This window comes from Sciurus carolinensis, chromosome 3 (assembly GCF_902686445.1).
Source record: "Sciurus carolinensis chromosome 3, mSciCar1.2, whole genome shotgun sequence".
NCBI lineage: Eukaryota > Metazoa > Chordata > Mammalia > Rodentia > Sciuridae > Sciurus > Sciurus carolinensis.
The window spans coordinates 109,534,873-109,560,813 of NC_062215.1; the positions used below are offsets into that span (position 1 = coordinate 109,534,873).

General features: G+C 39.2%; 1 protein-coding gene and 1 pseudogene across 1 annotated transcript; both read left to right on the forward strand.

The window, feature by feature from the left end:
- The first annotated feature begins 1,239 nt into the window (after positions 1-1,239).
- Positions 1,240-1,508, forward strand: LOC124981302 (barrier-to-autointegration factor-like; annotated as a pseudogene).
- A 4,257-nt stretch (positions 1,509-5,765) lies between these two features.
- Positions 5,766-25,941, forward strand: Dapl1 (death associated protein like 1). Its single transcript, XM_047547286.1, is given in 5 exon segments — positions 5,766-5,847; positions 14,301-14,362; positions 14,364-14,389; positions 16,642-16,702; positions 25,655-25,941. Coding segments are annotated over 5 exon segments (441 nt in total). The 5' UTR covers positions 5,766-5,780; the 3' UTR covers positions 25,880-25,941.

Below are 25,941 nucleotides of genomic sequence, written 5' to 3' on the forward strand. Positions count from 1 at the left end.
CCTTCTGGCTGGCTTACTTGACAATGACTTCTGACACACACATTTCATTCTTTCAGAACTGAACTTTAAATATAGCACATAACTTGTGTTAAGAGGGGAAAAAAAATAATGAGATGCACACTGCAAAAATGCACATGAGGAAAGCCATAATGTTTCCTCATACACAAATGAAAGAAGAAAGTATTATGATGAAAGTGAAATATGATTAATTTTATTAGTGTTATGTTTTCCTTTCATTTAAAAGACAAAAAGCTATCTGGCGACCTCACCACCGTGAGAATCCATTTTACTAGGCTTTTAGCATTACGAAGCACAACTCCAAAGCTTTAGTCTTAGCAGAAATCAGTCTCCCATTGCAGTTAACTAGCCTGTTTCCTCTTTAAAGAGAGGTTTATAAACCCATTCAAAGGGTAATAACATGTTGCCTTCCTTCAGGGAAACTTTTATCCTGATAGAGTTCTAGCACATTCTCAAAGTAAATAATCCAAGTTCCACGGAACCGAGTGCCAAAAGCAGGCCTAGACTTTTGATGACAAATGTAAAGACAGGGCGAGGGAAGAGTCCTCCACCCTAAGGGGCTGCCTTACAGTATGCCAGGGCAGTCAGATTTAGAACACTGGTTCCCCTGTGCCAGAAGGGAAGAGAGGCTGTAGGAAGCCACCCAGGAGGCAAGACACATTGGTCTTCCCCTCTGCCCCTTTTATTGGTATTTTTATAGTTAAACATCTGGTTTGTCTCTTTGTAGGTTATGCTACTCTTTTATAGATCCCCTTTTACAGTCCTGTTATAAGCTTGTAGATATTTTCCACTTGGGGGTAAAGGAAAACAAGTAGTCATGTTACCTATTACAGATTGAATAGCCTGCATTGAAAATGATTGGGATCAGAAGTGTTTGTTTCAAACAATTTTTTTTTCAAATTTTTGAAGTATTTGTATGTACATAATGAAATTCTTAGGGACAGTACCCAGTTTAAACAAAAAATTCACTTATGTTTCATAAACACCTTATAAATATAGCTTGAAGGTAACTTTAAACAATGTTTTTAATAATTGTGTGCAGTGTGCATGAAACAAAGTTGGTGTACATTGAACCACCAGAGTCAGGTGTGGGATTTTTCATTTGTCCGTGTGGGCCCTCAAAAAGTTTCTGACCACTCATGGCTTGAGGTATCAGCAGGAGCAGCCGAGTGGCAAGAGCAGCCGTTACAGGTACCAGAGCTGCCTATAAGCTCGACCAAGATGACAACCTCCCAAAAGCGTCGAGACTTTGTGGCAGAGCCTATGGGGGAAAGCCAGTGGGGAGCCTGGCTGGGATTGGTGAAGTCCTGGGCAAGAAGCTGGAGGAAAGGGGATTTGACAAGGCATATGTTGTCCTTGGTCAGTTTCTGGTGCTAAAGAAAGATGAAGACCTCTTCCGCGAATGGCTGAAGGACACATGTGGCCCCAATGCCAAGCAGTTCAGGGACTGCTTTAGGTGCCCTCAAGAATGGTGTGGCGCCTTCTTGTGATGTTCCCTGGGGAGTAAGCCCTCAATCCCCAGCCCCATTATCAAATCTCCAGAGTTTGCCGCTGAGTGGGGGCTCCTTGTCCTCTTCAAAGGAGATGATTGCTGTTATCGTACTCCAGGGTCTTTGGGAATTCTCTCCCCTCACCATTTCAATCTTTTTGGAAGTTTTGTTCTTGCATGCAACTCCCTTTCTCTCTGCTGCCAGTTCCATGGAAACCAGGATTGGATTCCTGGCCCCTTCCTTCACCCACACCTTCACCTCTGGTCTGTTTGATGCCATTTGGCACCTCTTTTGGCATAACAGTCACTGTCCTTGTAAAGTTTTTTTAGATCAATAAAGTCAGTGGCCTTCAAAAAATAAAAAAGTTTCAGACCTTGAAACATTTCATAATTCAGATCTGGGATTAGGTATGCTGCACCTGTAGCCCATGATACTTATAGGTTGGGAAGAGATGGGGTGCCCTGTGTGTGGATTCTCACATTTCTTGGGTTACTTCTCTTTACCATCACCTCCTGGATATTTTCACTCTCATTACCTCCAACAAGTTTTCCGAGTTGGAATTCAAGAGCACATATCCTAGAAAGTATTCTCAAGGGCTATGGAAACAAAGCTTTCCATGATGAAGAAAGCTCTGAAAATGTTGGCTTCTAAATTCCCTGTGGAGGTTCACAATATACACCCAAGTGTTGAAGGCTCTGCCTGCGAACAACATTAAACAGGATTCCTTGTCACACCAACTAGCATTGATGTTAAATCAACTAGCATTTGCCCGAAAGCCTTCTCTGCTTGTGCACAGACTATATTCTGGTCTAGGGGCTCATTCCTTCACATCTGTTAGGCTGTCCTAGGTACAGACTCTCCTAACAAGTGCTTGCCCTTTGATTTTCTCCTTGCTTTCTGCACCTTGCAGATTTGGAGGATAGGCAACGAGACCTGGGCAACAATCACACGTGTAGGTTTTATGCTTCAGATCTGTGCTGACGGATACCATGACCACAAACCACGTGTCTCTATTTATATTTATATTTAAATTAATTGAAACTATGGTTGAATTATAATGCTTCAACTTACAATTTTTCAACTTTATGATGGTGTGAGAGCATACACATCCGACCATTCTGCTTTTTGCTTTCAATACAGTATTCAATAAATTGCAAGAGATACTCAATGCTTGACTATAAAATAGGCTTTGTGCCTGGTTCTTTTGCCCAACTGTAGGCTAATATAAGTGATCTGAGAACATTTAAGGTAGGCTATGATGTTCAGTAGTTTAGGTATATTAAATGCATTTTCAACTCACAATATTTTCAATTTACAATGGGTTTATCAAGACACCCTCCACTTTAAGTCAAAGACCACTGATATATAATTTTATATAAAATTAAAAACTCAGTTCCTCGGTTGAACCAGCCACATTTCAATTGTTCAAATCAATATGTGGTTGGTGGCTACCATATTGGCCAGAACAGGTACAGAACATTTTCATTATCACAGAAATTTCTATTGAATAAAACAATAAACCTTGTCAGCCACAGAAGGAATTCTCTTCACCTTCTCATTTCATCTTTTACACCCCCCAATGAGACTGTGAGATCCAATGAAATCAAGGAGGAGGTGTTTTTACCTCTGAACCCCAGCTCCTAATCCAAGGCCCTGCGGGAAGGATTCACAAAATATTTGCTGGATGATATGAATGTTCCCTTCTCTTTGCTCCTATAGCATGTACCCACCTCTATCACAACATTTTTGTATACTCTTCCCCATCCCCCAAAAAAACTTTAAATAGTGCTGATTGATCTAAAAAGTAATGTAGAGGGGCTGGGGTTGTAGCTCAGTGGTAGAGCACTTGCCTAGCATGTGTGAGGCAGGGGGTTCAATCCTTAGCACCACATATAAATAAATAAAATAAAAGTGTGTCATCTAAAATTAAAACTATGAAAAAGTAATATAGAATAACTAAAACATGATCCAAAAAATCAACCTGTAATAATCCCACTGGTACACAACCACTCTTAACATTTTAGAGCACACTATCTCCACTCATTTGTTTAACAAAGAGATGTTTTTTTGTTTTATTGTATTTCGCATTCAGTAAAATGTAATATTTTCATATGATGTATGTAAAGTGATTCATGTAATCCCTCTATAATTGTCACAAAATAGTTCCATCACCTCCAAAAGTCCCTCTGCTCCTCTGTAGTAGAGGATCTTTGCTCCTCTGTTTCTCTTCTCTCCTCACCCACCTCTAACAGTCACTGATAAGAGTTCTGTTTCTATACTTTCAACTTTATAAGAACATGGTAAGTAGAGTTTTGTGTTTATTTTGTTGTTGTTGTTGTCTGCCTAGTGGGAATCAAAAACAGGGTCTGGAGCATACTAGGCAAGCATTCTACCACTGAGTTAAACCCCCACTGACTTTGACTTCTGTCATTTAGCATAATGCTTTTGAGGTTCATCCATGCCATTCTTATTTATTGCTCAGTTGTATTCCATTATATGGATATACCACAATCTGTTTATCCATTCTACAGTTGATATACTTTTGGGTTTTTTCTTATTTTTGTCAATTATAAATAGAACTGTTAAAACATTTGTACAGTTTGTGTATGTGTGTGCACACAAGTATTTTCTTTTCTCTTAGGAAAACTAGTAATTGGATTATTAGTCAAACTATACATACACTAAGTGTATGTTGAATTTTATAAATTGAGTTCCACTTTTTGTCTTCTCACCAGGAGTTTGAAAGTTACTGTTGCTCCACCATCTTTACCAGCATTTTGTATTTTCTTTTTATTTCCCCAGTTGAGGCATTCTAATGAATATGTACTAACCTTTCATCGTGGTTTTAATTTGTATTTTCCTTATGATTAATGATGCAGAGTATCTTTTTATGTGTTTATTTGTTGTCAACACCCCTACTTTGTGAAGTTTTGTTTGACTCTTTTGCTCATTTTTAAATTGGGTTGTCTGTTTTCTTACTACTTAGTTGTAAAAATTTTTTTATATATTCCAGATCCTGATGCTTTATCAGACTTCTACTCTACAAATATTTTCTCTCATTTGTAGCTTGTCTTCATTTTCTTAATGGTGTTTTTGTTTGTTTGTTTTTTAAATTTTTTTTAGTTGTAGATGGACACACAATACCTTTATTTTATTTTTTTTCTTTATGTGGTGCTGAGAATCGAACCCAGTGCCTCACACATGCTAGGCAAGCGCTCTACCACTGAGCTACAACCCTAGCCCTAAATGATGTTTTTTGAAGAGCAATTTTAACTAAAGAATTAAGAGCAAGTTTAAGATCCTGCCATATGCTAAACTTTGGCCTGGAGATACAACAATGTCTAAGTTTTTAGTAATTTGTAGTACTTCTTCTTTTTTGACAAAATTTGTATCTTGTGGTCTCTGACCTACTTTTCCACCATCTTATCATTCATATTTTCACATGTTAAATATTATTTTAAGACATCTGTAATATGTACTGCAAAGTACTCACATGGCTCCATCTTAACTTATATAACGATCCCTCTGCATTTTGGGATATTTATGTTGATTCCCACCAAACAAAAAAGACAGTCCAGCAACTCAGGAGGCTGAGGCAGGAGGATTGCAAGTTCAAGACTATCTTCAGCAACTTAGCAAGACCCTTTCTCAAAATAAAATTTTAAAAGGGCTGGGAATGTAACTTGGAGGTAGAGTGCTGCTGGGTTCAATCCCCAGTGCCAGAAAAAAAAAAGAACCAAAGAGAAAGAAATACACAATTACACTCCAGAAACCTCTCTACACATCTCCAATTATTTCCTGAATATAAATGCTTATAATTACAAAGACCGAAATGAAGGCACAGCACTTGCTTATAATCATCTCTCCAGAAAGACCACAGATGTCTTGAAGCAAAGATCTTATCTTGCCCTGGTTGTCATGCCAGCATATAACAAAGAGACTGTCACATCGTAGGTGCACTGTACTTACTGGAGGAAAGAATAGAAAGAAAAAGAATTCCACCAAAACATCCTCTGCCCTTCCTCCTGTGAAAGAAATGAGAACTTCCAGCCTTCTGAAGACATCTACTAGCCTTCCCAGATGAAGGAAAGAAGAGCATTTTCTTCAAAGAGAAAACTTGCCAAAGAGCTGGGTGACAAGCCCTGTTGCTGCTCAGTAATGCCCTTAAGGGGCCCCGCCCCCTGCCCGTATAAAGCATAAAGCCAGGGTGCAGTGGGGCAGACGCAGTTGGCACTTGGCCTCCACAGCACCAGCAAGGTACTGGCAGGAGTTATGGCAAACGAAATGCAAGAAGTGCAAGTTCTGCTGTCCCCGCTGAAAGGGGGGCATCCTCCTGCAGGTAGGTTCCCACCTGTCTGTTCTGCAGATGCTGCAGGTGCTGCCCCCTCCCATCAATGCTCAACTGGAGCACCCCAACAGAGCAGAAGTTCTCAATCCACCCACTATTGCTTTCACTTCCTGCCACCTGATTTCCTCCTATGCCTTTGATCCTCCTTAGCTTGTGCATTAAACCACTTGGGGATTTGTCAGACCCCCATTGAATCAAAAGCTGCAAATCTATGGAATTAGAAGGCATTCTGTGGACAGGAACAGGTAGAGAAGGTGAACCTGGTAACAGGTTAACTGTGACACATCCACACCTGGATGATTTGCTGCCATGGAAACCTTCCTCCTTAGAGTTTACAGCTCTCAGACTCAGTCTCCCCAAGATGCCTGTGCCTCATCTGACTTCCCAGGTAAACCAGCTTCCGCACAGAGGACAGCAACCCCATCTCTCCCTCCTCAGGTTTTAGGGCTGGGTAATGTCAGCAGGAATGTGCTTTGCCTGTCAACAAGCTGAGAAGCACTTTTTAATAAACACACAAGGATTGGGGGTGGGGGTGCTGACTGGAAAAGGTAGTTATCAAGGTATTTTGCAAAGCATCCACAGTTGTCTTTATTTTTAACTTATGCTATTTATAGCAACCCCCTGGAATACAGAAAATGGTTTTATTGTACTTAACCATATGTTCATATTGCCTGAGAAGTACAGGTCTATTTTTAGTTGGTTTTTTGTTCTTTCAATTCCTTAAGAAAGACCTTCAAAGCTTGGTCACTTTGTGATTGCTTTCTCTATTTTCCAAAATTTAGTTGTACCTCTAAAATTCTTTGGTACCTCTAAACCCAGGTTATTTCAATTATCTTTGCTGCAGAGGCTGATGGCAGACAATGGTAGGTATAACCTTTGCAAAGGGTCAAAATCAGACACAGGCAAAGCATGGTGGCATATGCCTGTAATCCCAGCGACCCAGATGGCTAAGGCAGGAGAATTGCAAGTTCAAAACCAGCCTTAGCAACTTAGCAAGACCCTGTCTAAGGTTAGGTATGTGACTCTGTGGTTTTGCAATTCTGGGTTCAATCCCCAGTTCAAAAAAACAAAATCAGATGCAGTTGCAGCATGTTCTGGTGGGCAGCGCAACTGGAAAGTCAGAATTGTTACTTCTTGTTCTGGGTTTCTAATACTACACACCATGGCCTAATCTCCTTTGGCAGACTACTGCCATTTTATATTTGTAATTGAATTTAGCAATATTTAACATTACATTTAAAGGTAATGATGCTAACTAATGGTCCAGAAACTATGTATGCAAATTATTGGAAGAGAAATTCATTACATAGATAGTGACCAAAAAAATAAAAAGACACCGTTCTCTTCCCACCCTTTCTATTTCATCCTTTATAAAACTGGTTAAGCTAAAAACTGATTTGCTAAACTACATTTATACAGAAAGAACAGAGATAAACTTAACTAAAGGAAAGTTTGAATGAAACCACTGGGAACTTTCTGTCCCCACCACTAATGATTGCTAATTACTCTGTATACATAGCACACCATGACTCCATCAAGCATGTCACAATGCCTCTGGCATGACAATTAATTATTATGAACTGTGACACTACAGATAAGAGGTTTTGGATAATTAGAATGGAGATGAAGGCAGACTTTTGCTTCCCCACTGAGCACAAGAGAACAAAGAAGGCTCATCCTTCAGCTGGTCTCGCTATGTATTTTAAATCTAAACCAGTTTGTGATCATGCAAAATTTTATTTATGGAACCAAAATAATTAGGTGCCAAAATTTCACTCAATCTTCACCTGATTTTTGTAAGCAGGAAGTCAATGTGATATGATGAGAAAGGTATGTCAGGGCTTTTGGAATCAGACCTGAGTTCAAACTTTGCTTTCATTCCACACCTCTGAGTCTTCATTTTCTCATTTCTGAAAGGGAGGTAATAAACAACATCAATATGATAAGATTGGTGTAACTGGTACAAGCAGGTGGAACCCTTTAAAATGGAGGCATAGTAAAATACATTGCAGTCAGTAGAAATTATCTTCCCCAATTTCAAAACAGCCCGATGTTGGAGCTGCATTAGGCGCTCCTGCAGTAGTCAGAACAGAAAGAAATATCAGTGGAATAGATCCTCATGCTGCCCCATCATAGTTAAAAATGAAACCACTCAGAAGTCAGCCAGCTGTAACTCTCCCACCTACATGTGGAGTGCCTACCAGTTTTTCTTTCATGTATGTGAATATAATATATTGCATCTCTGTTAGCCCTGGTTATACATTTATGCTGTGAAACAAGACTACATTAAACTTGAGGTGGCCTGGGTTATAGGAAGCATGCTTTGAATCTTCAGCTTCTTTGGATTTGCCTCGCTCTTAGTTTTATAAGCACCCCATTACAAGAACAGCAGTTCCAAAAATATGTGAGTGGTAGGTGGCCAGGGGAAGCCAAATACATAATGAATAGAAAGAATAATGTCAGTGAGTTTGTCCTATATTCACTGTACTTTTTAATTTGGTTTAAGTCAAATGAATCAGAGCTATCAGAAGGATCTCCAATGAATCTCTAGAGAAATTTTCTAGTTCATTAAAGAAAGCAGAAAGTTGAAGGCAGGGGGTATCGTCAAGTGTGAAACATGCAGAACCTGGGGAATGACCCTAACTGCATAAGGACTAGTATCATTTTTTAAAAACAAACAAAAGTCTTGATTCTCTCTATGCCATCTGCTCAACTGGTAGGGATTGGAGAGGGGCAGGCAGTTCTATGAGGTTAGAAGAGAGGGGTTGCAAGCCCCACTGCCCCAAATGTCACAGGGAACAGGGGTCTGATGACTGCAGCAACAGCTGTCATTTGCTCAAAGCTGACAGTGCACCCAGCACAGCACAGCAACGGCTAGACATGGCAGCAGCCCTGCAGGTGGATGATGTTTCACAGAGGATCAAACAAACTCAGTGAGATCGAGTAACTTGACCAAAGCCACACAGCTGGAGGGCAGTGGAGCTGGGATTGGAAAATAAAGTTGGCCTCATGCCAAACCCCTCCTGCTCTCAAGTCCTCTCTCTTCGCTCACAATCTTCTCTTGAGGGTTTTGGGGGCCTTGATTGACAACCCAAAATTTGCTGATAAATCAACTGTGAATGCAACGTAAACATTTTGCAAACATCTACCTTTCAATTAAAATCTTCAAATAGAAGTTCTCAGTCCCAAGACAGAGTTCGCACAGACCTTTGTGTCATTCCACATTTTTGCATACGTTCTCCATGGATTAGTGAAGGAAAAGCCTAATTTTTCTCACAAGCTTGTTGTGAGCTTAGCTACTCTCAAAAACTGTGCAAAATTGGACAATTATTATTTAGAATTCAAAACTGCAAGGTCTAATTTTGAAAGTTATAAACCACCAAATCTACCATGAAAGTACAATTCTTACACAAAGATAGGAGAGAAAAGCTTGAATTTACCCACAAAAATTTAGGGCTCCTAACAAAATCATCTTAAAGAGTAACTCTCCTACAGTTTTTGCCTTTAGTTCATTTTAGTTTGGGAAAGAACATAAAGCTTTACCTTAAGTATTTATATTCAAATCTGTACTTAAGTCATATTAAAATGTTAAAACAATTCATACCTTGCCCAATTCCAATTGTTCTTCCATAAATGTTGAAAAGACAATATAATTCTCAAACATGGAGCTATGTAAATGATTACAAACTTAAACAGATTGATTTGGATACAGTGAGACCTTGAAAAGAGCCCTGGAGTTGCACTTATGTGGTATATGTGAATTGGGTCAGAACATGATTGTGTAGGATCATAAAAGCTGGTTCATCCAGATCCAGGGAGACCAGTGTGACCAGTGTTCCCAGCAGAGCTTTAAAAAGGACCCTCCCACAAACTAGCTCCACCTGGTTCAGTCACCCCCTGTGGACAGGGCCTCAATCTGTATTTCAATGCATCCATCCTCAGTGTAGGGATGTGGTGGTCTGCTTCTTTCCTGCATATATTTGTGACAAGGAGATTACCCCCAGAACAAGGTTGCTACAGGAGCTCTGTTCTGGAAATCCAAGGTCTGGTTTTCTATGCTCCTAAATCACCAAGTTAGCACTCACAGCTCTATAACAGAGGATTCGAAGACTGCTGAATGGAAGGAGGAATCTGCTGGCGGGGATTTTTAATTCCTCCTCTCCAGTGTCTGTTTTATTGTTCTTAGGAATGAAGAACTCTTGTGTTTGTGTGGTTTCCTTAATGTCTTTTGGTATTTATTTCTCTAAGTACCCTGTGTTTTTTTCTGAAGGAAGGGGTGTGATGGATTTTATTTTGACAGTAGATGAGAAAAGTTTGAACCACTCTAAGGATTTTATAATAAAGATTATCCAGTTTGACTTTTGCCAAATTCTCCAGAATTCTCCTAAGGTATTCATGACAGGAGGACATCTTGCCCTCACTTTAATACCCTGAGGGTCAAGAAATTCATTATTATACCAGGTGAAATCTTTCACATTGAATAACATAGTTATCTGTAGCCAGATGCCATCTTTCTGGCACATCCATTATTTGGTCTTCATTCACCCCTCTGGAACAACACAAAATAAATATACATAATAATAACTATTAATTATTAAGTGCCTACCGTGTACCAGGTGCTTATATCACCTTTATTCTCTAGAACAATCCTGAACAGTCAGTATTATTCCATTTTGAAAGATACAGAAACTGAGCCTAAGTAGAGTTTTAAATATTTCACTCCAGGTCACTGTATCATTTTGTTTTCATTACTGTAATGAAATACATGAGACAGGTTAACTTTATAAATGAAAAAGTTTTATTTAGCTCACTTCTGGTGATTCAAGGGCATGGCACCAGTATTAGTCAGCTGGGGAGAGGACCTTATAACAGATGGCAGGAGCACGTGTGAGAGGGAGAGATTACATCACCAAACAGGAAGTAAGAGGGAGATTGGGGTCCCATGATGTCTTCCAAGCTCACCCTCTTAGTGGGGCTAAGGACACCCACTGTGCCCCACCTCTTAAAGATACCACCTCCCAATATTGCCACACCAAGGACCAAACTCCCAACACATGGACCCTTAGAACAAACTCAAACCATACATCCAAGCCACAGCAGTCCATATCCTGGGAGTAGAGCTATCTGACACTACATGACATCTCCTCACCAGGAAACTGCTCTTCCGCCCCTACGGGACAGCTTTTCCTATCTTTGAAGATGATAACCTAAGCTCCCTGAGCCTTTGCTTTTTCAAGAGTGATTTTACCAGATTCCCTAGTTCCTCGTGGGACACAGCTTCCTTCACTCTGGCCCATCTCTTCTGAAGACCCCCAGACATCAATGTCCTTCCAAATGAATGAATTCCAAACAAACTCAACATTACAAAGGTCTTCTCATCTTGAACTTCTACTTATTTTAACATAATAATTTTGCTTCTATAGTTAGTGATAATTATCAGTCCAAGCAGAAGAAAATGTGTAGAAACAATAGCATCAGGGAAAACAAAAGAAACGCTAACAAGAACATCATTACAGAACACCATATTTGAAAAGCACTTGTCACTGGAAGAATGGAAAGTCCTGTTGGGAGGAGTACTGGAAACTGAGCCCAGACCTCTGATTTGATTCTTGCTGGCAGAGTAGACAATGGTGCAGTGAAGGGGCAGAGCCGCCCCCTCAAACCTTCTTCCTGAGAAAGCCCACCCTCTGGTTTAATTCACCTGTGCTCCAGGGCTATTCAGAAGATGTTTCCATGTCATTTCACTTCTGTTGCAGATAACTTTGTAAGATACTTAAATAAAGACACTTAAAGCAGATTTTTTTCTTTTCTAAAATGAATCTAACATTATAAAATTCTACTAAGAGGCTTATGTAATCAATGTATTTTTCATAAAGAATGGTAATTTAAGTGATCAAGTTGTGTTTATACTATGAATACAAGTATGACTCAATAATAAGGCACCCATTAACATAACAACCACATTAAGGGGAACACTCATAGACCATATCCATGAATTCTAAAAGGCATTTGAGAAAATTCAAGATCTATTCCTAATTTTAGGTACAATAAAATAATAATAAAAGGGTACTTCCTTAACATCTTGAAAAAGATATGAATTATACATACACACACACACACACACACACACACACACACACATTTACATGAAGAAAGAGAGTATAAGCCACCAAAGTATACATTATGTTTAAAGGGAAAACACTAAAAGCAATCCCTTAAAAATTAAGAAGGCAGGTTGGGGACATAACTCAGTTGTAAAGCACTTGCCAAGTGTGTACAAGGCTCTAGGTGTGATCCACACAGCACTGGAAAAAACAAGGGGGAGGGCAAAGGCAAATATATCCACTGTCACTGTTACTTAACATGATTCTAAAGGAGGCAATATTAAAAAAAAAAAAAAAAAAACCTATAATGAGCAATAAGAGACTTCAGTAAATCCTGGGTAGAAAATCAAAAATATCAAAATAATAACAATCTGTTAGCGTAATAATGGAATAGACCCCCATTTACAACAGCAGCAATAATGAGAATGCTTAGACAATGAACCTAATAATAAATAAGTCAGGAACTCAGGAGAGGATGTGAAAAATGGAAAAGCACACTGTTCTTAGAGAGTCACCAGGAATGTAATATAAGTTTTCCCTTTGAAAAAAAGCTATATGACCAAGGTTGTTGTTTTTTTTGTTTTTTTTTTTTGTTTGTTTGTTTGTTTGTTTTTAAATAGGGAATGGACAAACTGTTTCTGAAGTTCTCATGAAAAATAAGTAAGAATAACTAGTAAAATTTTGCAAAGGAAGTGTAATAAGAGGGAACTAACAGTTAACTAGTGAGATCATAAACTGGGGCATCCTCCATGATGGGCAATTTGGCAAGATTTAGCAAAATTCCAAATGCACATATTCTTCAGAGCTAACCAGATCACTTCTCAGAACTTATCCCACTGATATACTTTTGCTGATGCAAAATCATGTTTATAGAAGGATACTCATCACAACATTGTTAGTGACAATGAATTAGAAATATAAGAAAAGTCCAATATTCCCAAACTGGCAAAGTAAACAAAGAATGTTCATATAATGGGATTCTTTATAAAAGTGTGTTAAAAAGAAAGACACACAGGAACTGGGGATGTAGTTCAGTGGTAGAGCACTTACCTAGCATGCCTGAGGGCCTGAGTTTGATCCTCAGTACAAGGGAAAAAAATTGATACATAGATGAAGATATATTAATGTATGGAACTTTCTCCAAAATATATGGTTAAGTGAAAAAAAATAAACAGGATGTAGAACAAGGTGTATCTTATGCTACCACTTTTAAAAATAATACATAAAATATCTGTCGATAACATAAGAAACTGGTAACATGAGCAGTATCTAGGGAGATGATCTGGGAGGTTGGGAAATAATGGTTAAGAGGGAGACCACAGACCATTTTATGCTTTTTGAATTGTGTCTTCTGTATGTATTACATAACCAAAAATAATTAAATAATAATTTCTAAAGAACAACGAAGAAGTCAAATTACTAGGGCATTGAGAAATAGAAGAGGTTCTCTTATTTTTCACTTTATTGGAACTAGTTACAGAAAATTGCCCATGTGGCATTTCCATAAAAAGAATTAACAAGTTCAAACAAATCAATGTCCATTTAGTTATTTCTCATTTGAGCTTGTCAGATTTTAGATGTGCAAATTTCCTGGGAACTGAAAAAAGTATTTGCTTTGACTTGCAATCTGAAATGCGTTGTTCATTTTCAAAAGTTGATTCCATTCGACATTGTTAAACACTTGAATTGCTGTTAGGTCATCTGTAGCCTAATTAACACTAATTGATCTCTTGAATGGCAGGATTATTAATGCAGTTTAATTACTCATTAGAAACTCCAAGTGAGGCCAACACTGAGGTTTGGGGTCTGGGCTGGAAGGTGGGTACTCAGTGGAATTTTAAGCACCTCTGTTGAATTAAATGCCTGTTATCACTGTGAGTTCTGACTTTTGGCTCATCCCTCAGACTCTGACTTTTGAAAGCTTTGGTTGGAAAAAAAAAAATGCAAGCCATGCAAAAGCTGTAATCTCATGGGAAAACCAAGGGGTCACATTGTATTGTGAATTGCTATCACAAAGAATGTAATTGGTGTGATAACAAGAAAAAATATTTTTCAGTGAAATACATAGGAGAGTATGTTGTTATTCTCCTCCCCAAATCTAAGGTGTAACCTTCTGCTTTTTCAACCTCAGTTCCACTTCTCTAGGCATAAACAAGCAGACCTCAGCCCTTCCTCTGCCCCCACCTTTTTTCCCCAGGAAGTAATTTTTTTTCTTTTAATTTTGTTGTTTTATATGAAAGTTTAGAACTTCGGAAAATAAGTTTGAAAATATTTCCAAATCTAAATTCCTACCTTGAATAACAAAGCTGTTCTAACTTTTGTGTTGATGCTTGTTTGTAGTCAAAGCTGGAGGAATGCGAATCCCCAAAAAACAAGAAATCGGAGTTTTGGAGAGACATACCAAAAAAAACGGGATTGGAGAAAACAAGGTAGGGGGTGCTTAATTTCTTCTCCTTCCTCACCTCGAGGAGTGTTAAACAATTCTGCTCCAATCCCCTATGCACTTGGAGGCAATCAGTTGGAGTAGGGATGGGGGTCATGATTGGTGGTGACTTGGCAGTCAGGTGGTTACCAAATGGAAACTCTCTCTGGGCTCCCCAATGACCCACCACCCATCCTCCTCCTCTCGGTGGCCAGCCCAGCTGCCTCCTACTGACTTTTCAAGGTGTCCAATTCTGGCACACACATCCTTTACCCTATTTTCAGATCAGCCTTTAAAATGTCACTAGGCTGGCCTATTTTCATAACATGCTTTCTGCTGAAGCAAATCTCTTGAATTAAAAATAAATGGATATTTTTGTTTGAATTCACATCTCAATTATTTAAGAAACTAATGGCCACTATATTTGGCATAGCCGGAAGGCATATAGATTCTGAGGCTTGTCTCTCCTGGCTTTTTCCACCTTGACCTTGACACAATAAGCTATTCCAAGAACCCAGCAGAGTGGCAGGCTGAATCCCAAGCACAATTGGCCCAACCACTCTACACCTTGTTAAGGAAAATGAGTACATTTTGAAAAGAAATAAATTGGTTCCTCCAAGAAACTCAGTGAGGGGCACTTCAGAGACTTAATTTTAAGATGGTTCCTACAGATCAGTTGATGAGTGATTCAAATGGAATGGAAGGATGTTCAAGTCACAGCCCTTCAAACCAGAAAGAGAATATGGAGGAAGCACAGTGGGATTTCTTCAGTTCTTTCAAATAAAATTGATTTTAAATCACTTTTTAAGGTTTTTTTTCCCCTAATTTATAGGAAGGAATTTTTTTAGGATCCCTGCCACATTAGAATGAAATACTGATTTGCCCCCATTAACAACAAGCCATTTATTTTCTTGATATCAGAAAATAACCTTCATATGAGGAAAGTGAAGCTCTAAGTTCTTACAAGTGCATGTACATTATTTATCTTCTCGCCCAGCATCTAGGGCAGATCCTAGAATAGTGAGGGCCTGCTGTAAATGATACCAGACAATTGTTGACTTAGTGAGCCTATTCTGTTTCTAAGGCCTGATTGAAGCATAAGCCTTATTTATCGTGACCACAGCTGAGCCAGGAGCTCAGGCATTGACGAATCTGGGCTTGGAAATGAGTTTACGCAGGCGGGCAACCAGAGAAGAGGTCATTTGTTTCTCTGCACCTCAGAAAATGGAAAAACTTACTATTAATTCTAACATCAGTTGAAAGATTCAGGCAGAGGAATTGGTTAGAGAGTAATAAAGTAGTGATTGGAACCTTTTTGAAAATTCATTTGTTTTCTAGTAGTCATTAAAAGATGGGAATTGGACTACTACAAACTTAAACAGCAAGAGAACTCTCTCTGCTGCCCTAATTACCATGAACAGAATCAGGTTATGGGAGGCTTGAAGCTTGTAGAATGGGGGAAGCACTTTAAAGAAAAATAAGCAAAACTTAGGAATATGAACTGGCTAGGTCTCCTCCCAGGTGCCTTGGAGGGAGCCTGTGTGTTGAGAGACCCTGATGCATAAGCTGCATTTTCTCCCTGTAAATCCCCTCTGCTAGTCACATCTCTTATACAGGTGTATGCACCAGGTAGGAGCGTCCCATTTGCATAAACAAACACTTCCTACATCTTCTTGGAGAATAGCTTTTTTAAAAAATATAGAAAATAAAATTTTAAGCACTATCAATCTGTGTCCATTTTCTAACAACTTCTAGTAACCAACACAAGTCATCCAGACAGGCAAACACAGACTTCCCTTCCAGACACTGTCCTGCAGACTCAGCCCTGATTGAAACCCTCCCACAAAATAACTTGGCCTGAGAGAAAGAAGCCAGACGCAAAAGAGTATGTGCTATAGATGGTTCATTTTATGAAACACAAAAATAGTCAGAACTGATCTTTGGGGCTGTAAATCAGTGTAGGCATTATCCTTAGTGGCAGTTGGTTTAACTAGTGTTTATAGTCTATTAATAATCACCAGGTTATATACTTACAATATGTGCATTTTCTGCATATATATTATAGTTAAATGAAAAGCTAAAAAATAATTATAACATTAAACTGGACTCCAAAGTTTGTTGCAGCACATGGATATACAGAGGCAGAATGTTTGTCTTCTAGGTGTTGCCAAGTCAAAGAGTCAGCACTCTGTATAAATTGTTTAGCTCTTCAGTGGGAAAATTTTAAGTCCTGTTTGAAGTTCCCTTTCATCTTCACAGTGCCATTGCAAATGTTGCCAAAATGCAGACGCTGGCTGCCCTGAATGACACACTGGACAAGGTGAGTATGCATAAGGTGAATCATGTGATGCTCCAACTTGGTTTATCCAACACATGGAGCCATGTGAGCCAGCAGGTTACCACTGAGGTTTTTCCTAGCCTAGTGCTTTGATGTCCTTGTGGGAGAAAAAAAAAATCTACTTTTTTCCAGAGGAACATAAAATGGTTATGGTGAAAAAAAAAAAAAAAAAAAGCTATTTTTCTCAAATTCCTAAATAAATTATTTCAAAAATAAGAAAATAAAGTGAGAATCATGAAGCTGAATTTGTAACACTTTTCCATCCCAAATATTTCTGGGAAATATTGGTGTGTTTTTATAAAAGACAACCTGTGTGTTGGGAATTCAGCAGTTTTTGACCTTCCTCCTAACTCAGCATCCCATACGGAAATATTTGACTTGAGGAACAGGTGAGCAGTGGAGGGTTACATGGTATAGGATGGAGGAAGACTAAGTACCAGCTGGGTTTATCCTGTAAAGTCTGTTTATAAACATAGTTGACCCTTGCTATTTTTACTTCTATATCCTGAATTTCTTCTAAGTAGCTCAAGAAACTCAGAAAAATCTTACTAGGTAGATAGCAACTTGGTTTGTTGGATTCAATAGTTTGTTTTTTCCTAAATGTTGTAGGTAAGCTTAGAGGGGGACTTTATTCTACTTCTAGGAGGCAAGCACATTATATTTAAAATAATAAAGGACCATTCTTTCTGCTGCTACACTTTTATTGAAGTGACAGAACAGGATCGCTTCTGTAGAAGAAAGACTTGCTATTGTAGGGGAGTTTAAAAATTTCCCCCACATTTGTGAGGTTTGATCATGTAGTCTGAAAATGGCAGATTTAACAGAGAAAATGTTATATAAATTATATACAATGTTATAGCATGCATGGAAGTATCATAGAAAAAATGAGTATTTAAGACCCCAGTGAGAATTAGAAACTCATGCACTTGCTGCATAGGGGAAAGGGAAGTGGAAATGTGGGCAATTTCAAATATGAATAAATAATTGCAGAGGAGATGAATGGACCTGAAGAATGCGACAGTTTGTGGCAAAGTCTGTCAGGACCGTGGATGTGGTGTGAGCTCTAGTCTTCCTTTCTGCAATATATCAATCTCCACTGGTTAATAAGACATCTGTGGAAAGGATTCACAACTGAGAACCTTCTGGAAGATCAGCCTGTAGAAAGATAGGGGAGCTTCAGAGAAACCTCCTCCCTGCATTTGCTACTCTAGGTTCCTTGAGTCTGAGTAACCAGCATACCAAAGTGCCATATTTTGAGATAAATATTTTGCCAAACTCAGGGGATAGAAACTGTGCACCTGGCCTTTGGGGTCCCCATTTGGTGCCATCTGCCACTTACTATGGGCATGGCCTTGAACAAATTATTTATCCTGTGCCTCAGTTTCCTCCTTTGTAAAGTGGGGTAAAGAAGAGCATAGAGCTCGCAGGGTTGTTGTGTGGAGTTCATACACATGAAGCTCTTAGAAGAGAGCTGGGCAGAGTAAGCTCTGCACCTCTGTTAGGATTAGCAGCACTGGTTTTATGGCAGTGAAATGAAAAAGAATGTCCAAAATACATGATGTCACAGGGCCAATTGTATAAAGCAAGATCTTGATGTTCAGCTATAGCTGTAGTCTTCTAACATAGGAGGGCTTGGTTCTCCCACTCAGAGTTGGGGTGAGGCCAAGGTGATTCTGCTACCTAGTTTCAGAAGCAGGGCTGATGGAGGATGCCCTGCCAGGTAACAAAAGCTGCATGCACCTGCATCTCATTCTCATGCTCTTGCCACTGAACACCTCATCCTCAGGGCATCAAAATGCCCCCTGTCCTACAATATAGGCCAGAGCCTATACTGCACTTTTATAGACATTTATGCTAATGTCTATGACACAGAGGTTTCTTTCTCTTTCCATAAAAAGTTTCACTTCTAGCCCAGGCATGGTGGAACACGTCTGTAATCCCAGTGATTCTGGAGGCTGGAAAGGCTAGACAGGAGGATGGCAAGTTCAAAGCCAGCCCCAGCTGATCCTAAGCAACTTAGCAAGACCCTGTCTCAAAATTTTTAAAAAGTAAAACAAAAAGGCCTGGATTTGTAGCTCAGTAGTAAAGCGGCCCTGGGTTCAAACCAGAGTACTTTAAAAAAAAATGTATGACTTCTTTGTTTCAAAGAAGGAAGGCAGAAGGATCACAAGCCAAGTCAGCCTAGGCAACTAAGCAAGACCTCATTTCAAACTAAAATTTTTTAAAAAGTGGGGGGGGTGGGGACGTAGCTAGCCAAGCATGTGCAAGACTCTGGTTCAATCCCCAGCACTGAAAGAAAAAAAAAAGATTAAAAGAAAAACCATTTCCTCACGTAACAATGATAACCAAATAATTACCAAGATGTATTTAGAAAATACAAGGGAACAGTGAGATGGTGTGGTGTTCTATTACAAATGCTTTTAAAGCAACTATACTTATTTTAAAAATCCAAACTTTGTCACCCAGCTCAGTGCTCACTGGAGCAGGATGGTAGCTCGAACTGTGCAGATCTCTGGACAGGAGGGCAGGTCTGACATCAGCCACAACTGCTTGGTTCCTGGGCTGGCTCTGCCACTGACTATCAGTGTGTCCTTAAGCAGCTTTCTTCACTTTTCTGTGCTTTTCTTTCCTTATCTGTAATTGGAATGTGATTAATAGTATCTACTTCATAGGAATATTATAAGAATAAAAGGAAGTCACATAATACATGCAAAGTTCTTCATACAATCCTCCTTTAGTAAATGTTGGCTTCTATTCCCAGGCATGCATCCAGCCTTCCATCACTTGGAATCTCAGGCACAGGATAAGGAGCAAACACATGGAACAAAAATAAGTTCCAAGAGTACCATAAGTGATTGGCTCAAATGTGGAAGTTGGTGTGCAAGAAAAAAAAAGAAAAATCTCCCCTGAATCCATAATTCAGCCTGAAGCTTAATTGAATTTCATAATAAAACTCCCTCAACCCGGGATTGAGATCAGCTGACCACTAGATCTGCTGAAATCAGTTGTCAGGGCCTGGGATTGAGGGAGGGAGCAACTACAATGAATGGGAGAGAATTTTAGGAGATGATGAAAGTCCTGTGTGGGGGTGGTGGTCGTGGATTGTATGCACTTATCAAAACTCACAAAGCAGTACACTAGAATGGGTAAATATCGTGAGTAAATCACACCTTGATTTTTAAAATTGAAAAAAAATACTACCTAATCTATACTGGCTGATACAAAAATTAAAAGACATAAAAGATTAGGAGATAGAAATATAGATTTCAATCTTTTGATAGATTTCACCTGCATTATAGTGTTTCCCCTATAATACATATTGTCATGGAGACCTAACAACATACAAAAGACCAGAAGAAATACAGGAATAGAACGGAGGACCCCTGCATCTATTAACATTCATTCACACCCTCAGCTACCATTATGTCTAGTCCCAAGCAACCACATTATTCCTTATTCCTATTTTAACAATGTTAAGAGTCTAAGACAACCCCTATCCTTAGGATCTCATCAATCATTCAGTCATGATAAGAAATCTCTATCTGTATGCTGTTCATCTCTGAATATCCTACTTTAAAATCAACTACAGTTTTAGGATTTGGGAGATTGAAAATAATCCCCAAAGGGTTGGAACTGTACAAATCTAAGTGGAGAACAGCCTAAACTTCCCCTCCCACGATTTCCTCACCCACCCTCCAGGTAGACTTTTTTCTCCCACCTGGCCCCTTTTTTTCCCCTCTCTGCCTCTCCAGCCAGCCCTTCCCCACCTCTCTATCCCTAAACCATGAGAGGATTCATGTCCCCCAGTGGCTGACCACAGGATGTGATGTTCCTGCAGAAAAGGGGTTCTGTAATCTGATGACTCCCTGGCCTAAAAACCTGGGAGAGCCAGTCTTAACTAAGTTGCACCTACTCCTTAAGCTAGTCCTTAAAGGTTATTTAACATTTTAGATGTCATGTATCTCCTCTGAGATATACAGTTTATCATTTGCTTAAAAAAAAAAAAAAAAGAATTCGGGCTAGGAGTGAAAGAGAATGATACTGCCAAATACATTAATTCTCTAGACAGTGATGGAAATCAAATTTGGCAATAGCTGTGATGTTTCTCAGCACATAAAAGTATCCAGTTAAAACCTTCGTAATGGAGGTGGGTTATAGAGTGGAAGGGGCTGGAATGTGGAAGCCTGGTAAAAGTTTGGGTTACTTTTCTCAAGTTGCCAGACTTTAGGTCACCACCCCAAAGTCAGTGAGAGGCATGTGAAATGGAATCCTGGGGGAGAGAAACTATCAAAGACATCTGCAAATTTAAAAGGTTCTTGTTCTGTAGATTAACATCACCGTAGGAGTATCCTTGAATTTCATTGACATGAGCTGAATGTTTTGTTTTAAGCACTTTGCTTAACAGGGTGTGGAAATTTAAGTGCCAACATTGGAGTTGGAAGTTAACACCCTGGAAAGATGAATGAGAGAGCTGCAGTCTGCTCCTACTACCCATGTCAGACTCTAAAACAAAACATGCTGATTTTCTTACATCTAGAATTTCCTTCACAGCTCAAGTCATAAAGACCTTTATCACAGTTCCTTTGTTTTTGGTGCGAAACTAAAATATAGGCTCTGAGGTAACAGCTCCCCACGATGAAGGTAAATTCTCAACATGGGAGTTTCTCTTGATCTACTTTTCAGTTCAACATGTTGCCCCTATGATGAAGCCACAGCAAGGCAGAGTCCTGGCAGATACAGGGCAGGTAGGATTCTTCCTCTCCTGGGGTTCTGTTAGATTTCTTACCCTAATGAATCAAATAAGAAACACCTTTCATTCTAACACTATCATTTTACAAAGGCTAATGATGAAAATTCCAGTTAAGATGCCCGTCTGAAATACCGTCAGCTGGTTGTAGGTTGTACTCTGGAAAGTGATTTCTACTTATCTCTAATTCAGACTTGAAAATCAAATCTTCTTATCCCCATTGATACAGCAAAGAATGTATGCTTTTAGGGACAAACCATTTTATTTAGTTTCATCAATTCTGATGGCAGATGCTTTATGGACTCTCCACCCACAGCCTCAAGCCCTTTTACATCAGGATATTCCTGAAGGACAGGGCCAAGGAATGAAAAAGAGAATTTGAATCTCCTGTTATATTTTCAAGAGTTGTTATAGAACTCTCCTACTGGCCCCCCAAAACCTCTACACTTGTGACTTAATAATTATGATAATTATGAGCAGCCTCTCTCTCTCTCTCTCTCTCTCTCTCTCTCTCATTTTTATTTATGTTTGTGTGTGTGTGTGTGTGTGTGTGTGTGTCTGTGTGTGTCTGTGTGTCTGTGTGTGTGTGTGTGTGTGACTGGAGATTGAACCATTGAACCCAGGAGTGCTCTATCACTGAGCTACATCCCCAACCCTTCCATTTTATTTTGAGACAGGATCTCACCAAATTGCCCAGGTTGGCCTCAAACTTGCCTCCTCTTGCCTCAGCCTCAGCGTGCACCACCATGCCCTGCCTATAGGCTGTTTCTCCCGGACTATTATCTTTACCAAAATCAATTCCGTTTCCTTCTTAATTCTTTTGATTTTATTTTTTTTCCCAAACTTTTTCATACCAATTCACAGATGGCCAACAGACCCCAGAGGCTGCCTCAGTCACCCAGCCATTCTAATCTGTGGTACTCCTGAGAAGAAGTTGAGTTGGGAGATGCTTCTAGAACTTCAGTTAGATGCCGGAGTAAAAATATAATCCTTAATTCTCAGTATCACGGATGAAAATGTAAAAATGGTGCCACCTCTGGGGAGCATATGTTTAATAAAACAGAATTGCCATTTGAGCCAACATTTCCACTCCTAGGAATACAATAAAAGTTGAAAGTAGGGGCCTTGAACAGATAATTTGCATACCAGTGCTCATAGCAGTATTATTTGCAATAACCAAAAAGTGGAAACAACCCCCCCAAGTTTCTGGGGATGGTAAATAGATAAACATATATACACTGGAATATCACTCAGCCTTTAAAAAAGGAAATTTGGATACATACTTTAACATGGATGAATTTTGAAGATATTTTATGCTAAGTGAAATAAGTCAGACACAAAAAGGAAAACACGGAATGAATTCTACTTATATGAGGAACCTGGAGTAGTAAGATTCATGGAGACAGAAAGCAGAGTGGTAGTCTCCGGGAAGGGTGAGAGTTATTGTTTACCAATCGGGATGATAAAGTTCTGGAGATGAATCGTGGTGATGGTGGCACAATAAAAGGAATGCCACCAAACATACACTTTAAAAATGGTTCGAACAGTCAATTTTATGTTGTATTTTACTATAATTTTTTTTTGTATTGGGACTTGAACCCAGGAGTGCTCTACCACTAAGCCACATCCCAGCCCTTCTTATGTTTTATTTTGAGATAGGGCCTTGCTAAGTTGCTGAGGCTGGCTTTGAACTTGGAATCCTCCTGCCTCAGCCTCCCAAGCTACTGAGATTACAGGCATGGTCACCATGCCTGGCCTACCATTTTTCAAATGACCAAAAAAATAATAATGTAACCTGTCAATTGTAGAGATCATCTTGGAGGTTACCAAACAAGTTAATGCTGAATTAAGCAGCAAGCGTGTTCTAACACACTCTTCTCCCTTCTCCTTTCCTTTCATGCTTCCACCTACCATCTTTCGTGCCTAAAGAACAGCAATCAACATGTGGCTTTGTCCCTTTCAGCCCCAGCTTGTCTTGCCCCACCTCACCATGGCTAATGCCCAGATCTCTGTTATAACAAGCCATTTGGTTCTTTCTCACCCCACTTTTACCTTACATTTGACCTTCTTTGCCAAATTATTCTTCCTGCCTGGAATCTCTTGAAAATGAGTTAAAGCTAACCTGAAATATCCCATCTGGTTTAGTTACGACTAATGACATCCAGTCTGGAAACACACTACTGAAGTCAGTGACCTCTTAAATTTCCTTCTGGTTCTAATGTTAAAAGAAAAAACAAAACAAAACCCTCTGCCCTTACCACACTGTAGAATGCATGTCTTGTGCACTGAGGATAACTGATCTGAAAAGAAAAAGAAAAAAAGTTCCCGACTCTTGTCAGACTCTGAAGCACATTTGTGACTAATACCTCATTATGCCATTCTAATCTGCTCAGATGTCAGAAACCATCCTTGGGCTTATTATTACACAACTTGTACCTGCTCATTGTAAAAGAGAAATAAATAGAAAAATACTGATAAGACAAAGGAAAAGACTGATTGCCCATGATTCTATCCCCTTAGCAATAACCATTGTTAACAATTCAGTGTATAGTCTTCCAGTGTGTTTAATTTTTTAAGACCAAGAAGAAAGGCCTTCTTAGAGTCAAGTTTCACATAAAAGGGACATCTGTGTGCCTATAGCTTAGGCAGGGATACTTGAGATGAGATGTAAGACACGTGTGTTTTCCCTGGCTTAGACAAGCCCAAACAAACCATAAACAATGTGATGCTTGGGGTCAAGAACAGTTTATCTCTCCCTTTATTTAATTTGAGTGTCAAGGAAAATACATTTAAGTTCCTTAGTGATAAGGTAAATTCCTAGCAAGCAGATGTACCCCTTCCTTGCTGGCTAAGGTGTTGTCCTTAAGTACTTGTTTTAGTAAGCTTTTCACTGCTGTGACTACAAGACCTGACCAGAACAATCATAGAGGAGGAAAAGTTTATTTAGGGGTTCACAGTTGCAGAGGTCTCAATCCACAGACAGCAGGCTCCATTCCTTGGGGTTCAAGGTGAGCAGAACATCATGGCAGAAGAGTGTGACAGAGAGAAGCAGCTCACATGATGATCAGAAAGCAGAGGGAGAGACTCTACTTGACAGATATAAACATATGCCCCAAAGACACACTCCCATGACCCACCTCCTCCAGTCACACCCTACCTGTATCAGTTCCACTCATTTAATCCATCAGGGAATTAATTCATGGATTGGGTTAAGACTCTCATAATCTTATCATTTCTCCTCTAAACCTTCTTACATTTTCTCACACATGAGCTTTTGGGGGACACCTGGCATCCAAATCATAATAGTACTTTTTACAACGTATTGATGGACCAAGAACTGGAAGGGACCCAGAAGATCATTGGGTCCAAATTCTCCTCGTAGGAAAACTACAGGTGAGGTGCACAGCAGTCCTGAGCATCCTTCTCATTTTAGGTTCTTTAATAAAAATTCCAAAAGGTCTCTTGTTCCATAGGAAATTCCTCTTCTTGCCAAAAAGTCCTAGTCTGTGTTCATTTGAAATCCATTTAACCTGCTTCCTCATAGATGTCTTCCATGGAGATGACTAATAAGGACTTTGGTTACCAGAAATCTTGTATGTCATTCCTTGGTCTTCTCTTCAGCCAGGTTATTTAGAATGAAACACATCGAATGGCCAGAGCCACGATGTTCTAACCTTATAACAGCAATCTCACATGCTTTGACCTAATAAATAACTAGAACTCTTCTTACTCCTATCAGATACTCTTTATTTCTGATCTTCTGATAATGGAACCCCTGCCAGGATCTCTTCTAGTGTTCCAGTAGCCTTCTTACAATAGTAACCCATAAATACAAACTAGTGTCAGAATAATTGTTAATATTACAGAACACCAATGCAAAGAAACTTACTCATTTCAACTTTTTAAAATGTTACTTCAAAACATAAATATAAATGCTGTATATAATACATTCTCTTATATATTAAACATTTTATCATTTAAAAATTCAAGACAAGTTAAAGAGGGAAAAACACTTTAACACATTCCCATGGATCCAGGATGGAAAATGATAAGGAAAAAAGAGTATATTATATAACAAATCAACAAAACTGTGAAATTGCCTACCAAATGTATTGCTGTCTACGACTTTAATATTTCATGACCAAAATGGCCAATATGATTATTTTTTCTTCCCTTCTCACTTTTAGCTCAACCATAATTTCCAGCCACAGTGCACATGCACATCAAAAACCCACACCTGCTCTGGTGAAGGTCACTCCACTGAAAAAGATCTACATTATTCAGCAGCCTCGGAAATGTTAAGCGAGGACACGGGACGTAAAATACAGCCACCTGGCCACCTGCCGCCAGCATCTGACAGCTTAGCAAAAAGGACCAAAACTGTCCATAGGCCTAGTGCACTTGCTTGGTAAATAAACAAGTTTCGTATCTTTCCTTTGACTTTAGATAATAAAGCATCCAAAACTGGAAATTC